The 22,949-nt window shown below is 36.3% G+C and overlaps 3 protein-coding genes across 3 annotated transcripts; 2 read left to right on the top strand and 1 right to left on the bottom strand.

The window, feature by feature from the left end:
• The first annotated feature begins 2,162 nt into the window (after positions 1 to 2,162).
• Positions 2,163 to 4,192, top strand: LOC114750329 (benzyl alcohol O-benzoyltransferase-like). Its single transcript, XM_028938894.1, has 3 exons — positions 2,163 to 2,252; positions 2,775 to 3,167; positions 3,245 to 4,192. Exons 1-3 carry the CDS (start codon positions 2,163 to 2,165, stop codon positions 4,190 to 4,192), a joined length of 1,431 nt encoding a protein of 476 aa, XP_028794727.1.
• Positions 4,193 to 7,724: 3,532 nt separating this feature from the next.
• On the top strand, positions 7,725 to 11,142 carry LOC114750352 (replication stress response regulator SDE2). Its single transcript, XM_028938923.1, has 3 exons — positions 7,725 to 8,494; positions 9,099 to 9,714; positions 10,741 to 11,142. Exons 1-3 carry the CDS (start codon positions 7,836 to 7,838, stop codon positions 10,885 to 10,887), a joined length of 1,422 nt encoding a protein of 473 aa, XP_028794756.1. The 5' UTR covers positions 7,725 to 7,835; the 3' UTR covers positions 10,888 to 11,142.
• A 1,219-nt stretch (positions 11,143 to 12,361) lies between these two features.
• LOC114750338 (histone-lysine N-methyltransferase ATX3) lies at positions 12,362 to 20,391 on the bottom strand. Its single transcript, XM_028938908.1, has 23 exons — positions 19,011 to 20,391; positions 18,866 to 18,921; positions 18,586 to 18,784; positions 18,051 to 18,158; positions 17,880 to 17,948; positions 17,699 to 17,767; positions 17,502 to 17,593; positions 17,286 to 17,378; positions 16,869 to 17,004; positions 16,582 to 16,654; positions 16,371 to 16,470; positions 16,107 to 16,231; positions 15,548 to 15,693; positions 15,188 to 15,292; positions 14,905 to 14,969; positions 14,599 to 14,809; positions 14,266 to 14,349; positions 14,094 to 14,150; positions 13,920 to 14,009; positions 13,727 to 13,813; positions 13,411 to 13,485; positions 12,955 to 13,055; positions 12,362 to 12,669 (listed from the first exon to the last, which is right to left on the bottom strand). The coding sequence occupies exons 1-23, from the start codon at positions 19,911 to 19,913 to the stop codon at positions 12,579 to 12,581; spliced, it is 3,135 nt and encodes a 1,044-aa protein (XP_028794741.1). The 5' UTR covers positions 19,914 to 20,391; the 3' UTR covers positions 12,362 to 12,578.
• Between the last annotated feature and the right edge of the window lie 2,558 nt (positions 20,392 to 22,949).

Here is a 22,949-nt window from a genome sequence, read left to right on the forward strand (position 1 = left end):
ATATAAACACTTATAAGTATTTTTTACGTAAGTCGAAATAAAATTCCTCACATACTTACTTTTTGTAAATCATGATTAAAAAGTTATTTTTGAAGGTTACGATGGTAATTCCAAATGAATCCTAAAATGATTGATTTGTTTTAAAGATTTTGATGATTTTTTTTGTCAAAATATCATTATTTTTACATTGATAGAAATGTATTTAATATTCAGATTTCAGACAAGTTCAACCAGTATCTTGTAAAAAGGAATTGAATCAATTTAAAAATTATATGAAACTATAAATATTAAAACCAATGAAACTAGGATGCTCCAGCTAAAATACTTATTAGTTATATTAACATAAAAGCTAGTTTGATATTTAATTTAATCTTAAATGTAAAACCCTCTCTTATATTTATCCATTTTTTCTCCTAAGATAATCTTAGTGGTAATTGCATATATTAAATGTTTCATCAAATAGTAGTTATGACTAATATACGTGATTGGTAAGAGTATTATAAGAAAGACAACACCTAGTTATTATAAATTGTTAAATAAAAAAGAGAGAGAAAGAGATAACACGTGCGAGTACATTATTCAACAACATTCTAATACATCTTGAGGAAGATTTATACTTCTAATTCTGTTTAGTAACTAATATGCTGTTATACAATGGAATTAACACGTGTCCTAACTAAAATACACAACTTGACATGTACCAAATACTCCCCCCTTAAAGAGCATCCTTGTCCACGAGGATTAGTACATTTGTAAAAGGAAAAAAAAATTATTCAAGAACGTAAAATAATAGTTGGAACTTAGGGCATTAAGGGGTGCCAAAAACATGTGGTCGACATATCTTGATACTATTGGGCCTCTTGATGCTTTATCCACCGTCCAATATAAAAAATCCATACTCCAAACAGGCCCACCTCCATTAGCAGGAAACATTTGGACAGCAATACCAACAATATTTCGAAGAGCGATGAATTCACTACAGAGGGAATGTGCATGTGTGATACCAGAGTGAAAGAAAAGCAAACGTCTCAAACCCCCCCGACTTGCGTACTTGACCATTTGACTCCGCTTTATCAATGGAAAACAGCTGTTCTGCTGTTATCTGAGTATTAACACTCAAAAGCAGAGAAGAAAATTTTGACCCAATGTATAAAACCCCATCAAATTGACCTGAAGCTTAGAGTGCCATTTGTTCTTAGCCTCCAAAGTGACCAATAAGCAAAATGTCTTGGATTGGTTGTGTTGCCAATGTGGGATAAATGTAAGAGGATTCCGAAAGTAACAATTTTCTTCACGTCAGTGGTGAAAGCAGAATCAATCATACTCGTCTGGATTTGAAGATTTATGGCCATGAAATCAGCAGGGCAAGTGTTGTTCGCATGAATGCCATCGACTTTAACTATGTTAGCCATAATAAATTGAGGTTTGTTGGAGGCAAAGGAAACTACGACGTTGGACTGGCCAATGAAATCAGGCTCTCTAGGGAAGCATAGAATGAGATCAAAGAACAAGCGAAAATAATGCAAAAAGACCATCCAAGAAAGAAAAGATAACAATAACGGAGGATCATGAATTATAGAATGATAGATAACAACTACATGCTCAGCGGATCTATGAGCACCAATAGCTCATCCCACAAAATGACTTCGTTTGGATTTAAGTGACCCATTTCCTCTCTTTTTTTTCTTTTTTCTTTTCCTTTCCTCCTCCTCTTCATTTTTTGGAATCATTTTTGATGAGTATCGTAATATTTATCATTGTAATAAAATCTACACTATTCAGATACAGTTGTAATGATCTAGATTTAAAATTTTTAACTAATAATTTTTAAATAAAATTATTTTTTGAAAAATACAATTAAAAGATTATATTTATTTTGGATTATTTACCTATTAAATAAAATATTTTTTTTAAAAAAAGAAAGTATAAAAAAATTAAATTTCAATCATCCATATTAAATATCAATGGTTGAGATTTAATGAGTATTATGATACTCGGTATGATGAGTATCGAAACTGATTCTTTCACTCTTTACCCCTTCTTGATATCCTCACTCCCAATGTTCAGACCTGCAGTTCAAACTCAGTTCTTTGCTATCGCAACTTTTATCATCGAACAAGCTGGCCTGTTTTGCTGAATCAGATGGTAATTCTTCGATCATAATGTATGGAGATGGAGAGATAAATTACAGCGACAACAGGTTCGCCAAGACTGGCTTGAGAGCGAAAAAGAGAGACTCGTCGACCAAAGGGGTATCAGCTGAGTGTGTTTCTTTCACGTCATATACAGAGGATTAATATCTCAAAAAATGACCCTTTCCTTCACTTTGCAATGATTGCTCACCCCATGTGCTTGATCAAATTCAGTGGCATTACTCATCACACCTTAATAATCACCCTCAGCTCATCAGATAATCATTTAGATTTTATTTGAACAGTTTATATTTTAAAATTTTAATTAATTATTTTTAAATAGAAAAAATAATTTTTTGAAAAAAATAATTGAGAGATCATCTTTACTTGATATTATACACATATTAAAATAATTATTTTAAACAAATAAAAATTAAAAAATTAAATCTAAATCATCTAAATAAAATCTAGATGGGTCAATATGAATAGAGCACCAAACTTTGGAACCTAATTAATCCCCTTACCAGTATGTATTATAATTTTTCCTCTCTCAGTCCTGCATCCTCTTCATTTTCAGTCCCCCAACACATAACTACATTATGGCTCTGCAATCTGATCCTTCTCCCTCCCTGGAGTTTACAGTGCGGAGGTGCCCACCGGAGCTTGTGGCTCCAGCGAAGCCCACTCCCTGACATAGACAGCCAAGAAGGTCTTCGTTTTCAAGTTCCTTTCATGGTGATGTACCGTCGTGATCCATCAATGGAAGGAAAAGATCCAGTTGGAGTCATCGGGAAGGCACTGGCAGAAACACTGGTGTTTTACTACCCATTAGCCGGAAGGATCAGGGAAGGAAGTGATCGTAAGCTCATCGTGAATTGCACGGCAGAAGGCGTCCTGTTCATTGAAGCAGACGCAGATGTCAGAATTGATCAGTTCGGTGATGTTCTTCATCCTCCATTCCCCTGCTTCCATGAGCTCCTTTACCAAGTTCCTGGTTCACAAGGAATAACTAACTCTCCCCTCCTACTTATACAGGTACGTACATGGTAATCCAAGTTCATGCCTGAGACATTCAAGATGAAATTTTTTTGACTCGATCATGAATACGGCAGGTGACGAGGCTTAAGTGTGGAGGTTTTATCTTGGCCATCCGGCTGAACCATGCCGTGACCGACGCACCTGGGCTTCTTCAATTCTTGAAGGCATTGTCTGTAATAGCCAAGGGATCTTCTCAGCCTTCCATTATACCAGTATGGCACAGAGAGCTTTTGACTGCCAGAAACCCACCACGGGTCACCCGCAACCACCATGAATATGACGACCCATTGCCCTATATCAACCAGCTGCATCCCATCTTCATGTCAGTGCCTCCACAAGACATAGTTCAGCGTTCCTTCTTCGTTAGGCCTTCCCAAATCGTCGCTCTCCGCCGCCAACTTCCGAACCATCTGGCGCAATCCCCCACTTTTGACGTCCTCGCAGCTTGCCTATGGCGCTGCCGTACCATAGCACTGCGGCCACCGCCGGAAGCAGAAGTTCTCCTGATGTCAATCGTGGGAGTACGTTCCTTGTTGAAGCCTCAGCTGCCAGTAGGTTACTACGGCAACGGCTTCGTGTATCCGGCCGCTGTCAGCGCGGCCGGAAAGCTCATGGACAACCATTTTGGGTATGCTCTAGGACTGATCAGAAAGGAGAAAGCTGCAGTAGACGAGGAGCATGTTCAGTCACTGTTAGACCTCACGGTGGCGAAGGGACGGCCCCACCATACGACGGTGAGGTCGTTCATGGTGATGGATATGACACGTGCTGGGTTCGGAGATGTGGATGTAGGGTGGGGCAAAGCCGTTTATGGTGGGCTAGCCTACGGTTTGTCCAGCATTGTTCCAGAGATAACAAGTAACTTTATGCCATCTAGGAACAGTAAGGGAGAGAGATTCATTGGGATGCCAATTAGCTTGCCTGCTCAAGCCATGGAGGCGTTTGCAAGAGAGTTGAGTGAGATGCTTAGTGGTGAAGAAGATCCTTCAATAAGTGCTTCCAGAATGAAGTCTTCCATCTAGAGCTTTTTAACCAATTGGAGGTTTAATTTGTTATTCATAGATAACTAGATTGCTGATTCGTACTGTGTTTTGTCATTAGGATTTCATAATTGTTGTGATCAGTAAGAGATAGTTGTTGTTCATATTATTAGTTGACATTATTGTAACTCTGATTTGGGATTTAGAGCTTTTAATTTCAGGGATCATCCATAAAAACATATTAGTTTGGAGACTAGGAATATAATTACTACTCTGAATTTGATGTTGTTTTTAAGAGCTTTACACACGATTTGTTTCTGCTGCGAATATAATACGATTTCTGCATAACTGTAAAATGTCTTTTGTTTTTTTTTTAAATGATAATCGCCGAGCTAAACGCACACGGTCATGCCGACGTTTTTGACTGGAATTCAGAAATCCCTGCAAAAAGAGGAGTGAAAAACGCTGGTCACTAGGTCAATGGATAGTCAACAAATGGGTTTGATTTATAATTATAGGCCCCGTATGACATAGTAGTAGAAATCTCTATAAACACTATATAAGGCAAGACAAAATTATTTTCATATACTTATCTCGTATTTCATAAATTATTATTAAAAAATAACTTATAAACTACTTATAAACTGTTCTAAACGAGTTTATAGTAGTTCTTTTTATAAAATGTCACGTAGTATTTTCAACAAGGAGGTGCAACGCGGTAATCTTACTGGATTATAGTTTTGGGAAAATTACTCACTTTCAAAAGTACTTTGAAAAAGATATAGCAGTGACCTTCACTTCAAATCAAGATTTTGAGGGTGTGTTTGACAAGCACCCCAAACCATGGTTTTGGGACCCAAACTATGGTTTGGGAAAAATGTTAGCCAAACACCCTTAAAAAAATTAAAACCATGGTTTTGACTCCAAAACCATGGTTTTGGGAAAAGCAGAAATTTTTTTTTTGGAGAAAAAATGGAGAGTGTGAGAGCCTATAGGATATATATTTTGTTATTTTTTTATAAATATATTTTTTATAAACATATTTAATCTTATATCTTATAAATATATATACATATTAATTATTTATTAATTATATTATCTTATATATTATTAATATACGTTAATAAAAAATATATTATTAACAATTTTATTTCTTCAAATTAAAATATATCATAAAATATATTTTTTCTATAATTATCATATTAATTTATGCCAATTTGTATATATAAAAAGTACTTCTAATAACAACTATTCAAACACTCACACTTCTCAAAATCACTTTTTCACAAAATCTATTCTTCCCAAAATCTATTTTTTTCAGAATCTATTCTTCAGAAGCTATTCTCCAAACCATGGTTTGGTTTCATCCAAACACACCCTGAGCAGAAATTATACTTTTTATTTTTAATAGAGTATTTAAATGAGTATGCATCAAAACTTTAGTTTTAATGGGGAAAAAATTATTTTTTGGGCTCTAGCATTCAATCTTGTAGAAGATTCAAGGATAATAATTTTATCGCTAAAACTTTGAATATCATTTTCTTGAATTATTTTTATAATAAGATTCAAAATGTATAATTATCCAAATCTGAAAAAATGTTTTTCTTTTTGAAGTAACAATAAATTTAATTTGATCAAATCTGACGTTATATTATTATTAGGTATTCCTAGATTTTTTTTAAAGGATAATTAATCTTTTGATTCTTATAGTTTTAAGGGAAAATGACAGATAAAGAAGCTCCAAAATGTGAAATGCCAATTTGGGAAGCTAAGGAAATGTAATTACCCATAGGGAAGTCCTTCCCAAATTGGAATTTTAAAATTCAGTGAAATGACAAAAATGCCCTTTGTTCTTTTTTTTTAAAAAAAACCCAGCCCTCACCGGTGGCCGGCGACCACCGCCGGCGACTGCCCTCCGGCGACCGCCGACCGCCTCTGGCCACCGGCACCGGCCACCGGTGTGGTGGCTGCCGGTGAAGGATTTTTGTGACAAGATTTTTTTTTTTTTAGAATAGGATAATATTGGTTCAAAGTGGCAGGGGTGGGATTTGATCCCACAACCCCTTGGCCACTTGGACCAACAAAAGGGAAGATGACCATTGGGCTATCAAAGATTTCTTAACCTTATAATACAAGCAAAAATATAAGTTAACTCTTTTACTGTGACTCCAGCTCGTGACAACAATTTATCTGAGGATGAAAGTCTTAATTGAGAAATAACAGGTCTAAATTTGATATTAACAAAGCAACTTTTCCTTATACATAACAAATAGCAGCATGTACATTAATTAAAAATGATCATAATTTATTTAAAAATGACACGTCTTTACTAGAAAATGATAAGTCTAAAATTGATATTAACAAGACAACTTTTCCTTATACATAACAAGAAATAGCATCTACGTTAATTAAAAATGACCATAATTTATTTGAAAATAACACTTCTATACTGGAAAATGATAAGTCTAAACTTGATATTAACAAGGCAACTTTTCCTTATACATAACAATAAATACCGAATAAATTGTTGTTATTTTCCAGCAAAGACGTGTCATTTTAAAATAAATTATGATCATTTTTAATTAATACACATGCTGCTATTTGTTATGTATAAGAAAAAGTTGCTTTGTTAATATCAAATTTAGACTTGTTATTTCTCAATTAAGACTTGTCATCCTCAGATAAATTGTTGTCACGAGCTGGAGTCACAGTAAAAGAGTTAACTTATATTTTTGTTTGCATTATAAAGTTAAGAAATCTTTGATGGCCCAATGGCCATCCTTTTGTTGGTCCAAGTGGCCAAGGGTTGTGGGATCAAATCCCACCCCCGCCACTTTGAACCAATATTATCTGTCACAAAAATCCTTCACCGGCAGCCACCACACTGGTGGCCGGCGCCGGTGGCCAGAGGCGGTCGGCGGCCGCAGGAGGTCAGTCGTGGTCGGTCGTCGGTCGCCGGTGAGGGGCTGGGTTTTTTTTTAAAAAGAACAAAGGGTATTTTTGTCATTTTACTGAATTTCAAAATTTCAATTTGGGAAGGACTTCCCTATGGGTAATTACATTTCCTTAGCTTCCCAAATTGGCATTTCACATTTTGGGGCTTCTTTATCTGTCATTTTTCCTAGTTTTAATTCATTTGCAATTTAGTTTTTATATTTTAGTTCGGTGGTGCAACTCAATTCCTATAGTTTTGGTTCAATTGTTACTCAATTCTTAAAATTTGATTTGCTATAACTAGACCTTTATACTTTTAGCTATTTTATAATTTAGTCTCTTCTTTTATTAAAGATATGATTTCAATTTTCAAAAATATTAGGATTAAATTATAAAATAGATAAAACTATAAGGATTAAATTACATCAAGTTAATTAAATTTTAAGAATTGAATTATAATCGAATCAAAACTGTAAAAACTAAATTGTATCAAATTAAAATATAAGGAGTGAGTCACAAACATATAAAAACGAGACAAAAAGATTAATTTTTTTTAAATAAAAAAGGGTATTCCTTTTCTTTCTTTTTTTGGGGCTGCCAACGTATCTTGTTACGCCCTATCCGATATATATCGGCTTTCAACAGGCTCTCTCCTTGGAAATCTCTCGTCACCGACTCCAAGTTCTTGTTCCCAAATTTCGCTAATAGCCTAATACTTTGATCCTCGATCATTCTGCCTGAAATTTCATCGATGGAGGACCATATTGTCACCACGAAGGCCTACAATCTCTTCGTGAAGCTCTTAGACGGAAAAACCCTAGCCCTAAAATTCCCATCTCCTATTCTTTATGCCAATTCCATAAAGGATCGCGTTTTCGAGGTTACCAGAATCCCCATACAACACCAGCGCCTTGTTACTGGCGTCCGAGACCTTAACGGTAACGAATCTGTAATCTCCTGCTCGCCGGAAGGCGGAGATGTGTTCCCCACCGTCCATCTGCTGCTGCGGCTCGCTGGTGGCAAGGGAGGGTTTGGATCGCTTTTGCGTGGTGCGGCCACAAAGGCTGGGCAGAAGAAGACGAACAACTTCGAGGCTTGTAGAGATATGAGTGGCCGAAGGTTGAGGCACGTGAACGCGGAGAAGAGACTGGAGGAATGGAAGGCGGAGGAGGCGGAGAGGAAGCTGGAGAAGATTGCGGAAGAGTTTTTGAAGAAGCAGGCGAAGAAGGGTAAAAAGGGTGTGGGTGATGGCGAGGCGCACAAGTATGTGGCAAAATATAGGGAGGAGTCTGAGCGATGCACTGCTGAAGTCGCCGAGTCGGTGAAGGAGGCTCTGATGTCTATCAATGGCAAGAGAAAGGTTCCAGATTTTGGAAAAGGTCGAGCAGATGCAAAGAAGATGAAGATATGGTTAGTGTTTTATTCTTGTGTTCGTTTCAGTTATCTTCTTGTATGATGTTTTGCCCCTTTAGCTCGCTTTATATTTGAAAGCTTCAACTTTTTTTTTTTTTTTAACATGTACAGTTGTTTAATTTGGTTTCTACATTTGATGTTCTGGACTCTCTTTTTGCCTATGGGCTAGTATGATTTTAGGCATGTTATAAAACCATAATTCATTGTTTGCATATTGTAGATGGGTCAAAATACGAACACATACGTGGTTTTGCCGTTTTAAGGGACATCGTTTCGTTTTTGATACAGTATATTATATATTCATATCTAGATGGTAAAGACAGGATCGATCAGATATTCACGCGGCAAGATAATTGAGGAATGATGTGGGAAGTCCGAGAGCGAATTGTTTTCTGATTATTAGGGGTGCTATATGGCTAATTAAAAAAAAAAAAAGGCGGGGACATCAACTACCTTTTTAGAGTTGAGGTGGATGGGGATTAGGGAGCCTATTTTGGCAGTTGTTTACTCTTCCTTCTTCTGTATACTTAAAGACACACCCACACACACACATCGGAACACAACGATTTTATGTCTTGATGTTGATATTTATTCTTGCTAGGATGGGAAAGAGGAAATTAAATGAAAGTGATAGTGATGATTCTGATGACGATGGCAATGATGACGAAGAAGAAAACGAGAAATCAACTGTATTAAATAATGAGAATGACTCAGAGTCAAATAAAGCTGAAGGCAGTTCAGGTTCAGTAACTGGTGGCAAACGGGATGGTGAATCTTCTGTAGCAGGCTCCAGTGGAAGTTGCTCTGAAGAAGAGAAAGAGACTGTTGTAGAAGGAAAAATAGACTCTAGCGGAAGTCTTAACATTGAATCTCTCCAGAACATAACGGCCAATTTGGTTGAACCTGTGATATGTGATAAGATGGCAACTGGTGTCACTATGCCTGTTTTGGAGCCTCCAGCGTTGGTAATCGATGCTGCAGAAGATGGAAGGCTTGACTCTAGTGAAGCTGACAGGCTTGATTCAGCAGCTGCTCAAGCCACTAATCTTATAAGCTCAGAGCATGTGGTGGATTCTAACAAATCAAATGATATTGGAACTGATGGATTGCATGAGCATAAAGCATCATCTCATGAAGAAACTCACACAAGTGCCAGTGCGCAGGAAATAGAGGAGCCTTTGAGCTTTGATTCATTTAACTCAGCTGCAGAACTTGAGGTATGTTTTTTAAAAGAATAATATTTCTATTCTGTGCTACCATAGATGCTAATTCAATGGCGCTGTTTTATTTGAACTTTTTAAGTTGTTGAGTTTGGCAACGTGTGTGTGTATTTTAAGAAGTAACTAGTCAAGATTCTTCCTTTTGGTCATATACAGTACGCGCACACACATCTTGCAGTTAAGTAACCTATTTATATGTTTTCTTTAATAAGTTTTCTAGAATTCTCCTGATACTCATAAGTTTTCATATGCTTGCTTAAATAACATACCACAAATATGTAGTTTGCGACAATGCTCCAATTGCTTGAACAGCCGGAGAGAAGCCCACCTGCAATTGATAATTTTATTTTGTAAACTATATAAAGATTATTGGTGAGACGTGTGTATCATTTGTCTTTTTAATGAGATGAGGTTAACGAGACCTTGATTCCTTGTAGTGCATGCAATGCCATCAATGAGTAAGCAGAGATTTTCAAAGGCTAACATTTTACTTCTCTCTTCGGACCTTTTTAATGCCTTTTTGAAGGCCATGATGTTGACAGAATGTTTTGTGAAGTGTCTCAGTTGCTGCCATTGATGTGCATGGGATTAGGAGTGCATGTAGATGTGGTTATTCAGAGGTTAAACTTCTGTGGACTAGATTTAAATAGATTTGCATCGAATCAGTTACAGTTTTGATCCCAGTAAATGTTTGTATGCTGTACACAGATTGGAAATAGTAGAATGGCGCTTTCCTCTTTTTGTTTGACTTGGGGAGACAGTTACAATTGTTAAAAATATGTCCTTGTGCTCTTTGATATTTGAATATTACTTTTAGCAAGGAATGAAAACATGTAGTCCGTATTTGCTTGTTAATTTTGTATTTCGTGTGGGGAGGATATCATAATTTGCGTGCCCGTGCCATGAGTAGAACTTGGAGTTTGCTGTTCATATGGACTTCTTGAAGTATGCTAGTTCAGTAGGCTCACTATCTGCTCTAACTATATCATATAATTATTACTTATGGTTCTATGATCTTGGCAGGTTCTTGGCCTGGAAAGGTTGAAGTCCGAACTGCAGGCACATGGGTTGAAATGTGGAGGCACATTGCAGGAGCGTGCTGCCAGGCTTTTCCTTCTAAAATCGACTCCACTGGATAAACTTCCTAAAAAGTTGCTTGCCAAAAAGTGAGAAGTATGTGTTTCTTTCCCATGATATAAGCTTATCCCTGTACAGTTTTGGTCAAACAATTGGCTAATGTCTTTTTTTTCTCCTGAGTTTGATGCATGACAACAGTCAAAGCAGGGCAACCCTAGCCCCCCCTGCTATTAGTTCTGGCAGTGGTCTTGTGACATTGTTCTTGTTTTATGTCCTGGCTGTAAAATCTGAAGCTTTGCTCTTTTTTACTTAATGGAATCTGACATGAAAAGGGATTTATTTCTGAATTGATTGGTTTATTCGGTTTTAATTATTCGAAATTGTTAAAAACATAATTTAACGAATGCGGCATGTTAGTTTTGTCGGTGTTTGAAGGTTTGTAGTGTTACGTGTGGCGTGTAAATAGTACATTGTATGCAATTAAGGCAAATGAGCACTTGCCACCGGATTCAAGTCATTCAACATCGTTATAAGATCAGCCGTTGAGTTCAGTAGTAGACACCGTGTCAGTGTTGAATTCTTTGTACGTCTTTAAACAACCCATCGAGGTGAATCTTGTGGATAAGTTGTGCCGTGATTTCGTTGAGTCCCTTCGATAGTCGAAGATCTATGCACAGATAATTTTTCCTTAATTAGTCCGTTCGGTCAACAATAAAATGTGACACAATTTATCTAGACATATCAGAGCAAAATTATTGAAGTTAACGGTGCAAAAAAATTGAACTATTAAATTAGGAAAAAGTGCAGGTATTAAAAAATTGAGAAAGTACCTATAAAATGGTTTTCGTTGAAAAAAGAAAAAAAAAACCAATGGCTACTTGTTAAAAAAACCAATGACTATTTGTATAAAGTTTATATCATGGTATAATGATTGATATCCCTTAATGGAGCGATCCAGCACCGATTATTAGATAATGCTTGGGAAGCTATTTGTATAAAACTTGAGAGTTCAGAAACATTCAATGTCCCTCTATCCAAAAAACAAAAAACACTCCAAAAACAATAAACAATCAATGTCAAGTTAGAGGAATTATTTGCATAGTGCGTCGTGTAAAATGGTTTGTACTCGTACTATTTATTGATGCGCTTATTCGTTTTTTTAATTTGTAAAACTTTATAGAAACTTCAGTGTTCTCATTTAAATTGATGGGTTCGAGACTATCGGATAAATATTTTATTGCCCAATTTTATAAACATCATATTCATGCAAATAGCTTGTTTTGGCATTTACACGATAATTATTAAGAAATTTAACCCGTTTTTACTTTTCAGTCATCGATGCAAACCCCCCCAGGGGGCCTCAGCAGTTGACACATTTATCTAGGTCGAGAACTATATAGTTCAATCCTCGCCTTCTATTCTCGTGATCATATTAACATTTTCATGATAAAGAAAATGCCTCTCAAACATCTCCACCTGCCACTGTTCCGCAAATTTATAGTACCAAGCAATTTCGCTTGAACATATTTACATTTAAATACGCATGAGATATCTATAATACATTCCAGAAGTTATAAATGGCAGAGCATAAACATAACTAAGAACCATGAGGCGATATACAAAAATGCCACCAGCTGGTGGCTGGGGGGACTTCTTTTATTTGTAACCAAATGATATACAAATATACGAAGTTGGGGAAAAAAATAAAAAAATATGCGACATCGGACAATTTTTTCCCTATGGTTAGCGAGGTTAAGTTGCAATATATCAAAAAATTGTGAAGCCTAATTCATAAATTTCCTACAATTTGGGGCTTTACAGAGGCAAGGAACTTTCAGTTCATCCCGCTCATCCGGATCAAACAAGTAATCATACCTGATGTAACAAAGAGAAAAGTCAGTAGTGTACTAGTCAGATTCAATTGCATCGTCTAGATCTCACATATTCTTCTACACAAATAACGATTGACGCCAACGTATAACTATCTCGAAGTGCATTCCAACCTATACACCTATTATCTCATTCTTTTTCGTTCTTTCTTCCAATGCACCGTCCATTCACTTTAGTTGAACATAAAGGAATTTGATTACTCAGTTAAAAACGTTCATGCTCTAAAGCAGAAAACCATCCATGGACTTGTGCAATATAAATAATACATACGTTAGTTCTTCCCCAGCAGAAACATGAGTCTTGGCAATAAGAACAATCCGGCTCTCCTCGGCACCCATGCTCATAATCCTAGCATAGCAGTTAGGCATGCACTGCATGTGGCAGGTCAAATTGGGCGTCAGTATCCTAATTAGAAGCAAGATTAAACTTACAGGAGATTGTTTTCTCATTGTTCGCATATTATGGCATTGGGAAAAAAAAAAAAGGAAACTAAATTATTTTTTTTAAATAGTCCAAACAAAATTCATATATAAATAATAAACCAAATCAGGTTCACTTGGCAACTATCTAAATTTATATTTAAACAACTATGAGAGGGATGAACATGAAACGAGGTGAAGCCAGCTAGGCTTAACCAGTTGATCAATTTGGTTGACGTTGCATAAACTATTGGGAAAAAGAGAACAAACAACGTCTCAATCACAGCATTTTCCAGAAATAACTTACAGAGTGGTTTATCAGGCGGGCTATATTCCCCCTATGTGTCGCATCAATGACCACCTCTTCACTGATCTTGAACAGCTGCATAAATTTATCTAGTTAAATGTTATGGTCCAAACTACAATCAAGTCTATACTACACAGTAATTATAAACCCGTCTGAAAGAAGCAAGCAAGCAAGATAGGCCTAAGCCTTCAAGCATCAAAGATTTACACATCATAGCACTAATAATGACTTTATGATAGGCTTATGTGTTTTTTATAACATATAGCAAGTAGACGAAAGAGGAGTCCATGAATAAGAACAGGAAGAATAGACTTACATAACAGTCTTTGCCTTCTGAACGATACCTAGCCTCCCTCATATCCGCAACACTTCGTCTTACGTGCTCACCACGGTACTCAGCAACCTGAATAAAAAAATAACTTGGATGAACACATCTTCAGAAACAGTTGCATTGAACCTAGCATTTAGTCAGAAATCATCCTAAACCATTCAAGTACAATTGTACAAACCATCTCTCCTTCTTGTATATCTGTACGAGCAAAGAGGCCCCATCCATGTATACCCGATTTTCCAAAGCAAACTCGATGATTTTCAGTTTTCTGATGCGCAAAAAATTAAAATTGACATTAAAGGGAAAAAAATACAGATGCAAAGTTTAACTGTAGCATAGTGCGATCATTTGCCTGCAAATGGTGAAGACGTTCCTTGAATGAAGTAAATACTTTTGAATCTTCTGAGTCCTATCACAAAACAGGACAAAAAATTACTATCTCCAATATAGAAGAATTCAACAAGAGGTTACCTATCTAAAAAGGTCAACAGATATAGCATTAACAAAATGAAAACAGAGACTACCTTATAGCTGTTCAATTGAATAATCGAACTTAATAAATGACGACTTGGTCCCCTCACTAAATGTATTATTGGCTCATCGGCCCTCTGGCAAAATAGTAAAAATATATAATGAGACCATATGTAACAGAAATTCGACTACAATTATGCAGACGACAAGTTTATGGCAAGATCATAATGATTGAACAAAGAAAACGCATCGCATGCTACAACAACAGCATAAGCAATTATGAAGGGGGAGGGGGGGAGAAGGGGGAAGAAAGCCCGACACCGCCTTAAAAAGTTCTAGAACTAAACACATCATTCACGCAAAAGTAAGATAAACATCATCATCACCTTGGAAGACCTTCTATAAACACGACATCTTGCAGCAGACAGTGGTTCAAATTCATTTGTCTCGGAGGCTGAAGATTCAAGAAGTTCTACGTTTTTGGATGATACCAGCCTCGATCCCCTGAAGCATCCCTTATGGTTCTGCAGGGAAGTTCTGGGAGAGAAGACCCCCAAGGGAGTATGTATAACCATTACAGAATCTGGGGTCGGAAGCCTGCAATGAAATCAACATATAAAACTACATTTTCTCAAGGAACTCAGATACCAAGGAAAATGGCATTAATCATTATTCTGTGACAATAACTCAACCTGTGAAATGCACAATATATCAACTTCTTCGTTATCTGAACTCCATTCTTCTCCAGAGAATGCAACTGAGTTTAAACAATATCGAAACATTTCATCAGCTTGGGTACACCCTAGTATAGTTCAATTAAAATAGTCCAACAAACCTTCTTAGTCAAGGATTTAAATATAAATAGTACCCACAGCCCTCCCGTACAAGGACTTAATAACGATAAAATTATGAAATACATAAAAAAATATTATGTGTCAATGTTCTATTTATATATAATGAAATCACCGAACTTACTTCCATGCTGTATCCGGCCCTAGATGCACACATGACGTGAAAATGAGTAGCACACTTGCAACAACTTGCACAAGATCCATGGCTTTGCTTACAGATAACACAAGTCTGCAGTTGACGTGAACAAGAAAATTAAGAACACAAGGGTAAAATCACACCTCCCCCCATCTCAGGAAATTTCCCTTAAATGAATCAATAAGATTAACAGGAAAAGGGCCATGATGTATAAAGTGGAAAGCTATACAGTATACAGTTCCTCTGTCCGACCTTGTCAACTATTTATGAAGTTACTGCTACACGAAATTCAGTAGCTAAAGCCAACAAAACAAGAATGCCATGACAACCACATGACACATTTTATACCTTCAAAAACAAACTTGGAGGAATTTTGAGGATTCCAAAAGCAGGTTCCATTGTCTCATGGTTTGAAAATCCAACTTCAGGCCGGAACCAAGCACAGGTGACATGAACCCACAGCATCTCAACATCAGTTGGCTTTAGAGCTCCACCTGCAGAACATTATCACATAACAGAACAAATAAGCTCTGCAAGACAGAACTGACAATGCTCAAGATGCAAATGGTTAGTCCACAATGTTATAACTTACATATAAATACATAATAATAAACTATTTTGCATCAAGCTCATGATATTCGCCTCAATTATTTTACAACCAAAAAAATAGTGACGAGCATGGAGTGCCAAAGAGGAGATATATTGAGTACTGTAAGGTAAGTCACTTTTCTTTCCTATTAAAATAAATCCATCTCTTAACAGTAGCATAAAGAACTTGACAGCATATTAGAGTTTTGAGTTGATTATAACCTTTTTTGCCTGAATTTAAGAAAATCATAATACATAAGTTAAATAACATACCTTTTACACAAAAATAAATAAATAAATGAACAAACGAATAAAATACCTTTTACAGGACAGAGGCAACACTCTCTCTCAACATCAGGGGTCTCGCACACTCTACAGACCCAAGAAGTAAAATCTTTGACATTCTTTGCTCCATAGCACTCTTGGTGGACTGCTATTTGGCACCTGCAAAATGAACATGCAAACACAGTGCATAATATTTCTTCAACTAAAGACGGGAAGTAAAATCAAATTCAAACTTTTAATGCATGAACAATTTTTTATAAAAATTTGGAACAAAGATAAGCAGACATTATAGACCCACCTGTTGCAGATGATAATTTTGTTATCATCCCAATCTTCAACCCATCTACAGACGGCACATCTTTCTGTAGTCCACTTCGGATAAACTGGTTCATACTTCTCTGAGACATTCAATAAAAACAAAATGAATTTCCACAATAAAAATATTCAAGAAATGAATTATAATAATAAAAAGTCAACGGATAGAACTTTGGATGAAGTGAAGTATTTACCTTGCAGAAAGGCAAGTACCTGCTGTTGATCTAACTGCATAGAAACTCCGCATTGTGTATTGTTTTCTGTGATCTGAAGAATTTCATGTTAATACGAATTGAGAAAAGGATAGCATTATTGGGGAGTCTACACTTCTCAGAAATGGGCGCAGGAAGTATTAAACTGTGCAGAGAAATACTACCAATTACAAATATCTTCTCTCATGACAGTTAAACCAAAACTAATACACGCACTAAGCCACAAGAATATATTTCTACGGTTCCATTTAGAAAGAAATGATACAAACCCATTTTTCCAGAGGAAGCATTGTACTCTTTACTTTCACACTATATTTCCATTTTTTAGCTCTGCAACCCGTATGTCTTTCCCATTCACTGAGTGTCTGCTTTCGCACCCCACATGAGCCACACTTGCACATAACTCTGAAACAGAAACAAGTAATGAGCATTTTGATGGAGCCATTTGAAGCTGCACAGAGTTCTTTTATTAACGACTGAGATTGATCAGCTTATACAGACAATAATGTAAATAGTTGGCAATTTGCTTTTCAATGTGATATTCCTAATTAACTTTCTTTGCATGTTTTTCAACACACGTATTTTTTTCTTAATGCATATACACATTATCGCAAGAGCAAATAGAGCATTTCCACAAATATACTTAAAACTCATAATATGCATTTATTAAAGAGTAGAAATCTTACAGATGAAGCTTTGGAATGTAATCCCCTTCCATGCCATTGCACACCACTGTTACCTTATCAGGCATAACAGGCTTTTGGCTACTTTCTGTTGATCTGTCTCAAAACAATATCAAGTCATAAGATTAAGGAAGGAAGCAACTTCAAAAGTATTAAAGTAAAATCAACATGATTTTCCCAAACAAAAGTTAAGGTAAGCAATAAATAACTGTTACATACTTGATTATCGGCTTGCATGTTTGTGATGCTGAAAATTTACAGTTGAAATTTGCTTTGCAATCTGGACAATAGTAATCTGTATGTTCCAGATCCTACAAGCAGAAACTCATCAAAGGTCTTCACGGTGCCATCACTTTGTGAACTTGGAAAAATAAGCATACCAGAGATGTAGCATAATATTGACCATGATAACACACCTTAAAAAGTTTACTGGATATTCTAGCACACTCAGCATGAATCCAAACATTACAACCGTCACAACACACCTGATTCAATAAGAAAAGCCGCATAATATATACATGCATCACTTGTTCAAGTAAAACTACCAGAGATTATATCAAAATTAAGAAGCATAATTGAGAAATCAGATAATCTCACCCAATTCCCACCGTCTGAATGGTGCCAAATCTTTTTGCAAATGCCACAATATTGTTTTGATTTTCGTAACTGGAAAAAAAACACATCCATAATTTTAGAAATTACATTACTCTGCTAAAAATCTATTAAACAAAAAATTGAAACCATCTGAAATGAGATATTTTCCAAAACCTTGGCACAAAGTTTGCAATAAAGTTGAGCTGAAGAACTAGAATCCTTAATTTTCTTCATGGTTTTGCAGGGCAAAGTCAGACCACAGCCCGCACAAGGTCTCATATCCTGCATGATATTTTTCCCCCGGATGAATATCCACAGCTTTCCAGAGTATATAGGCAATATTTTCAATTTGACTATTGGTGATATGAATTAAGAATAATCACTCATTCATACAATATGCATACATCTTGCGAGGGAATGTAAAGCTTTGATGACTAGTTTAAAATGGATGATCACAAATTATTGAGATTTCTTCCAAATAGTACTTCGTGTAATGTCAAAACACAGACCTCTACTTCAAAAGCAGAAGCAAATAACGGACTCCTGAATTAAGTTATAGCTCATCCTACCTTTCAGGGTAACAACGTATGCAGCAGCCTATCTAGTGTACTGCCAAGTACATATAAAATCTTACCGCCAAACCAAGTTATAAGCACTCTAACCATCTCATCATACTCATGCAGCACAGAAGAGGAGAAATTAATCTCACCTGGTCTTGAAAGCCATAATCCGGATCAACATATAAACTTGTAGCCTCCATAAACCCATTGGGATGAGCTTCTACATTAGTTATCTGCTCAGCTCCCAACTGTGAATCTAGAAAACCATCTTCTGCCAACAACGCCTCTTCCAGTGCCATCTGAAAATCACTCGGTTTGCTCTTGTACAGCCGAGTCTGCCCCTGGAATCTGAATAAATATAAATATCAATACTCAAGTTCTCAACATTCTTGCAGAAACAACTGCAGATCATATTGGTTTGCAACAGACCTGTCCATGAACTCCATGAAGGGGAATATCATTCCCTGCTTCACCCATGCGTAGTCCTGCCCAACAACATTCCTCCAGAAATTAACATGAAAAAAGGTAACATAATAACTAGATTTTATCACCAGATATATGAAGAGATATTTACCCTTTGCTTTCCCTTCTTTGAATACCCAAAAAACATCACGCAAATTGCACCAGGGACACAACAGCTCAGAACGGACTTTGGAGCTTGCAAGATAGGATCAATCACTACAGCAGGCCAAGCTGGATATCTCTTTCCACATTTTGCCCAAACTATGTCACCCAAAGCAAAATCCTCCGGTTTGTAGATATCTTTCCTTTTCGCAGCATTTCGATCAAGCTTTTGGTCCACACCCTCAAAACTTAAACCAGACGTATAACTCTCGGTTTTAACTGCTGATGAACGATTTCCATTGATCGATGTTCTAGTAGTACTAAAAGAATTTGTAAGCTTCCGGGGGTCAAAATTGCTTAAACCGGAGTCGTTGAATCCTGACTCCTCCTCCTCCATGTCGGGATATGAATAATACTTAGGCTTGGAGCCATAATTATTTCCCTTTTCCTGTTTCACAAATCCCAATCCACTAACCCCCGCCCTATCTTCGACAAGAATATTATCATCTTCAAAGCTGGAGTCTGCGTCCTCCACTTTGATTCCCCGATTCTTCCATGTACCGATAACAGAATCATTGAACCTCGACGGAAGCATTTGAGAGCGGCCACGAGACGACCGCAATAGAGGAGGCCGAATCCTTTCAGAGCCTTGTTCCATTGCTGTTCTACTATTCAATGGCGTAGAATTTGAATTCGATAGAACCTCACTAGCCCAATACGATCCTTCACTGCACCACGACCCTGAACCGCTGCTGAAATCTTCAGCCTCGGCCGGCATACCAAGGGAATAAAACCCATTAACCTTCCGTTTCTTTGGAACCAACCCACACCCATAGTCCTCGGCATCCTGCTCCTCTAGCTTACACCGTTTCAGGTTCGGCATTTCAATTTTCATAGTTCGCTTAATTATCATCTTGGGACCATCCGAAACGACCAATTCGCCTTCCCAATTCTTGGGCCAAAACCCTAATTTCACATCGAAGCATCAAATCCAATGTTCCAACAATTCGGCTACCAACCTGAAAGACCCGGCAATTTATCCTCCACAATTATACAGCGATAATCGAATCTCCTCCTGCTTTTCCCGCGGTAACAGCAACAAAGATTAGCAAAACCTCGATGCCAAAAGCCCCCCAATCGAACAATGAATCAACGACCCCAAGGAAAAAGGGGAAGAAGTCGCAAACTCTCCCCTTCCAAATCACGCAATGGAAAAAAGTTCGGAATGCAGACTTCGGCCTTCGGATAAATTATCAAAGAACCACAGACCGAAACCCTCGAAAAAGAAAATACAGAAATTTTCTCCAGAAAAAATCACAGAGAATTCGCAGAACGAAAGCACTATCCCTGTGTATCTAACAGAGAAAAGGTTCGTCCAAAATCAAACGTCCCCAATTTATGTGTCACATATAATAGAAAATAACGTAATATGATAAAACATAGTGTTTAGTGTTTAGTGTTCAATAATATTATACTCCTCCGGTCCTAATTATAAGACCCAATTGACTTATTTGAGGAGATTAAGGAAGTAAGTTAAGTTGGTTATTTATAATAAATAAGTGTTGTCATTCCTAAAATATCCTTGCTAATTAAGTATATTGGCTAAAACTATCATTATTAGAAGGATTATCTTAGAAAAAAATACATAAATAAAAAGACAAAATGGATTGGGGTCTTATAATTAGGACCAATAAAAAGTCAAATAGGGTCTTATAATAAGGACCGGAGGAGTATTATTTTTTGACGCCTCCATCCCTGAACTTTCAAGCCCAAAAAACGAAAGCGCTGTTCATTATAAATAATTAATTAATATTAATTATGATTCAGGAATAAAAATAGGAAAGGGAGGGGAGAGGCACGTCAGATGGTCCGTAACGGGATTCTTGGACTCCAGGGATTAGGGAGTTCGATGTGGAGAGAAAATTGGAGGGAGCCGATAAATATATATATATAAAAAATAAATATTTATTTTTCAGAAAAGCGCGAATTGGCTTGTATTTTGGCGGTTCCATTGCGTGTCTGATGTCTCGGCTATTGTGCACGTGCGAGTTTTTAACATTTGAGTTTTGAATTGTAAATCTTATTTATTTTCGCATAATCTGGTTTTTTTTTTGGCCAGACACTTAATCTAGTTATCATTATTTTTTCCCTGCCTAATTATTTTTAATTTAAAAGCATATATTTAAAAATAAAGTGATCTCTCATCCCATGCATAAAATTTAAATTCAGATATGGAGACCAATTGTTGGTATCTAAAAATTTTATCCTAACAATTTTTTTTTGATTTATGATAAGACGTTGATATTAACAAAAGCCAGCCTATATTAAAACAAGTACCAAACTATTTTTTTAATATTATTTTGCCCATCTTATAGCTGTGCCTTTAACGTTGGAGAATTGGTTGGTTTAAAAGGAAATTTGGTGCCTTTGTGGACAAATACTATGGTGCCTGAGTAAATTTTTTCTTAAAGTAGTGCTTTCTTTAATTCTGAATATAATAACTAAATAATTAATCTATAAAGATTAAATAAATTAATTTAATTAGTTATTGATAAATAAATATCTCGTAATTTCTTAACATACCTTTTTAATCATTTATAATGGAAGGAGCCACTCTCACAACAAAATCCTTTTTTAATATGTACCATTAAAAAGACATAGTTTGAGAAAAATTATAATTTTAGAGATAAAATTAATTAGAACCTTAAATTTATGATCAAAATAAATATCTCCATTAGTTATTGCCTTTATGATTAAAAAAAGTATAATAAATAAAAGACTCCTAAGGCCCCAAAAAAAAACTCCTAAATTCAAGTCATGAGATTTTTTTGAGCACATCTTCTAAATAGAACTTACATATTGATTTGTCACATTATGTTAGGGCCGACCTAAAAATATAGAAAAAATTACAATAAAATCCCAGTTAAAAGAATTAAATATAAAAAAGTTTCTTAAAATCATCAAATTATTACATTTTTGTGATGTATTATATTTTTGTGATATGGTGAAAAAATATATTGTTAATACCTGCCGTGATAGTTATTAATCATTACATCTTAAATTGTAAACGACTGCTCTTTTAGTTATCAATGCATATTTAAAAAAAATAATTTAATAATTTAATAAATAAAATCTCTTGAACAAGATTCTTTAGGATTTCAGAAAGGCCCAACCAAAAAGCAGATCCAAATCTTGCATTACTCACAATCCCAGGCTAGTTACATCGAGTATCACAGCCGAATCGTTGATGGATTCCGAGAGGGAAAAAGGTCGATCCTTACTCAACCATTGCCCAAATCACTGTTGGGCTGGTTTAGGCCCACACATTCAGATGAATTTATATAATCCCTAATCATTTTTTTCATTCCCAGCTTCCCACTGCCGAACCCTTCGCTTGCTAGCCATGGGCGGCGCGCTAGGGTCCTTACAGCAGCCTCCTTCGCTCCTTTTGTTCCTCTTCTCTCTCAACAATTACCTATTTCTGCGTCGCATCTTCATGAATTAATTTGGCATGGAAATGATGGTATTGTAAAAGGTCTGAGCAGGGAGATTATGCTGGTGGTGAGTGGTGACAGTGCTTGAAGTTTAGGCGAAATCGAATCGAAGAGGGCCCCTGTCACTGTCCAAGTTATGGCATTGTGACTCTCGCAACCTCTTCTATATCAAAATCACGCCTTGTTTATACTTGGTGAAAGGGTTGGATCAAAAGGCGTGGGTTGCATTCTAGCATGGAATGATAACCTAGAATTCTCCCGACAGTTATTTGCTTGCCTTAACTTCAAGCACTGTCCTGCTATCACTCTGCTTTCTGCATTGATCAAAACCTTCAATCTGATCCTGCCGTATTTGCTCTGTGATTTTGATGACCTTAATTTCCCATGTTTAAACATGTGCAAGTTTTAAAATTTTCTCGTTTACTGCCTCTTGTAAACAATTTTTAAATTTAAAT

This window comes from Neltuma alba, unplaced genomic scaffold (genome assembly GCF_004799145.2).
Source record: "Neltuma alba isolate B1F8T4 unplaced genomic scaffold, ASM479914v2 tig00006419_pilon, whole genome shotgun sequence".
Taxonomy (NCBI): Eukaryota; Viridiplantae; Streptophyta; class Magnoliopsida; order Fabales; family Fabaceae; genus Neltuma; species Neltuma alba.